This window comes from Gastrolobium bilobum, unplaced genomic scaffold (genome assembly GCF_033153095.1).
Source record: "Gastrolobium bilobum isolate Gb01-03AN ecotype WA unplaced genomic scaffold, APGP_CSIRO_Gbil_v1 utg73190, whole genome shotgun sequence".
Taxonomy (NCBI): domain Eukaryota; kingdom Viridiplantae; phylum Streptophyta; class Magnoliopsida; order Fabales; family Fabaceae; genus Gastrolobium; species Gastrolobium bilobum.
The window spans coordinates 108000-111018 of record NW_026900112.1 but is presented as its reverse complement, the minus strand read 5'-3'; the positions used below and the strand labels follow the sequence as shown (position 1 = coordinate 111018).

Genomic DNA, 3019 nt, shown 5'->3' with positions numbered 1-3019 from the left:
ACTAATCTCGTCTATGGTCCATCAGTAAATACGCATATGTACAACTACCTTTAATGAAATTAAAAATTTTCTTCTATAATATAATGCTTATTTTCAAAATTATCCCAACATTAATTTTGTACGAGACTTCAATTTAATTGTTAGTTTCATGGATATTGCGAAAAGCTTGTCTAACAACCACGTCTATTTTCAGAAAGGATATTTTCCACAATGATGACGCGGTTTGACAAAAACAATGGCCGCTCGATTGAGCTAAGCAGTTTCCCATAACTAAAAATAAGCATTAATTTTTTTTCTCAAGACTGGTTCTACGAAACCATGTTTACCCTTCAAATCAAACACTTCCTCAAGACATGTTTTATTCCACAACAACAAAAATGCCTATAAATACCAAATGCACAAATACTTCTCCAAGCACTTGTCCAACTCCTTTAACCATAAACCACTCTCACACCCCTTTTCTCCAAGCACTTCTTCTAACTCATTATCAAGATTTTCTCTTAAACAACATTATGGTGAAGGTAAGGAATCTTCTTTAACTACACCATGTAGTTTCATTTGTATATATACATATATATATATATATATATATATATATAATGTTATAAACCTCTGTGTCACATAATAGTGATCAAAGATTTATTACTTAGTTTCATTTCAAAGATTAAAAAAATCTAGTCAAATATTGTTCTTCTCATCAAATAATGTTATCTATGGTTCTGAAATGCTTGCAACAAAAGGTGGTGATAAAAGTGTCAATGAATAGCCCGAAGTCCAGGTCAAAAGCTATGAAGATTGCAGTTGGAGTTTCAGGTAAGAAAAGTTACAGGCAATTATTAATTCTCACCGTTTTTTATTCATGAAGTTCAAAATCATAGCTAAAAAAATATATATGTTCTTTGCAAAATCTTCAGGAGTGGAAACTGCAGCTATTCAAGGGGAAAACAAGGATCAAATAGCGGTAACTGGAGAACGGATTGATTCAGTTTGTCTCACATCACTTCTAAGAAAGAGTTTTGGCCATGCAGAACTTGTGAGTGTTGGCTCTGTGGAAGAGAAGAAAGAAGAGGGAATTACACTACCAATAGTGTGGCCTTATGTGAGTGGTGTTCCTCAGTACCCAGTCTATGACATAAGGCACCCATCTCAATATCAGGAACCTAATTGTTCCATCATGTGATCAAGAGACTTTTCAAAGGAAGAATGATAGCAAGAAAACATACATTGAATAGGCTTTTTAATTTATGTAGCATTGTTGCAACCAAATCCTTCTACTGTCTGCAACATGTTGGACCTCGTTTCATCGATAAGCATAAGACAAAATGTTAACAAAACATTAAAAAAAAAAAATGCTACTAGAGTTATATATTGTAGAAAGAAAAAGAAAAAGAAAAAAAGAGAGAGCGTGAAAGTAGAAGAGATAAAACAGTTATATTTTGAGCATGTATGGTGTGATATGGGAGAGGGTTTCAATGATTTTATGCAATATTTTATATTTGTAGGATGTAACAAATAAAGTAAAATGCAAATTTTGAAACCTGATCAGGGTTACGGGTTATGTTGAATTTGTGGTCTCAATTGTTAAGGTTTCATGCAGAAATAAAATTTATGCAAACAGAGGAATACAGAGCGGGAAAAGAAAGAGAGTTTATTTTTTAATGTATGACTGCACTTACATGTGCTCGAGGTTTGAGTGTTTTGGATAAGTGGCCTCAAACTCAAGAGGTGGTAAATTGAGTTTTAAAAATATTTTTGCAAAAAGCCCCACTTTCTTTCTTGAAAATGAATTTTTTGAGTATATATGATTTGCTACAAGTAGAGACTAAAGACTAGTAAATAACACAAGCAAATAATTAGCAAGATATGAAATTAAATATACGCAAATGATCTAACAGTGCTTATGTGAAAAGATAAGGGTTAGAGATATTGCAAACGAGATGTATCCTGGTAACACCCTTTTTGCACGAAATCTGAATTTCTTTCCTTTCAAAATGGTTTCTATTACTTGGAATACATGTAATTGGTTATGGAAACTATCTAGAAGTGTTTAGATCATGTAAATTCCTTTCCAAACCAATTTTGACATATTAAACTATTCATTTTGACATTTCTTTAAAGCTTAGTATTAAAGATGCATTCTTTTAAGTTCAATTGAGTGGTTTAAGATCGTGAACATGTGTGATTACACTGTGCAAGGCTGCTTAAGTGCTTAAATTATTTTAAAGACCTTTTGATGCACTTTTGACTTATTAAACCAAGATTTTTAAGCACTTTATGATTAGGTAACTATATGTACGACTTGAGCTCATGCAATTCTAGAATCTATACACCTTTGCATATTTTTCTTAAGTCCTAAATAAGTGTACCAATGAGATCTTGGACTTACCTTCATGCTTTAAGACTTGATGCTTGATTTGCATTGCTTTCACATAGACTTGACTTCTTTTGGATGTTGCTTCATTCAAGGATCTAGAGCATCCTTCTTTGAGTTTGTTTCTTATCATCAAAACCATGTTGACGTGGCATCATCAAGTGTAACAAATACGTGGCAACTACATCATCACTTTGATTCTTCAATCTCTCCCTTTTTGATGATGACAAACTTTAAATTGAGAAAGGGGGTTAGTGTAGCATATATTTATTCATTTGAAAACCAATACTCCCTCTTAGACCATGTTTAGTTTATTCCATTTAGGTTTCAATATCTCCCCATTTTTACCTTTCAAATTGACTAGTTGCATTTTTCTCAATTTAATATATATTTCTCCCCCTTAGGCTACATCAAAAGTAAACAAGTAATCCAACATAGAAGAGAACATAAAAGAGTATGCAATAAAGATAAGAGGGCGATCAAATCTCAAGGAAAACATGATTGATAGCATTAAGCAAAAAAAGATACATACATGAAAAGATACGTGTAGTACTCAAATATATCATAAAAAAGGAGTACAAAGTGTCCCAAAAATCATAGCCTAGCTAAGAAAGTGAAAAAAATAACATCAAGAAATCCTAAACTAAG

At 32.3% G+C, this 3019-nt stretch overlaps 1 protein-coding gene across 1 annotated transcript; it reads left to right on the top strand.

The window, feature by feature from the left end:
- Positions 1 to 384: 384 nt before the first annotated feature.
- LOC133295364 (disease resistance protein RGA5-like) lies at positions 385 to 1639 on the top strand. Its single transcript, XM_061494191.1, has 3 exons — positions 385 to 521; positions 741 to 813; positions 915 to 1639. The coding sequence occupies exons 1-3, from the start codon at positions 513 to 515 to the stop codon at positions 1178 to 1180; spliced, it is 348 nt and encodes a 115-aa protein (XP_061350175.1). The 5' UTR covers positions 385 to 512; the 3' UTR covers positions 1181 to 1639.
- The last annotated feature ends 1380 nt before the right edge of the window (positions 1640 to 3019 follow it).

Excerpts from the sequence above, each read along its gene's own strand:
- LOC133295364 (XM_061494191.1), top strand. Across the intron at positions 814-914 it reads GATTGCAGTTGGAGTTTCAG|GAGTGGAAACTGCAGCTATT; the intron begins GTAAGAAAAGTT and ends CAAAATCTTCAG.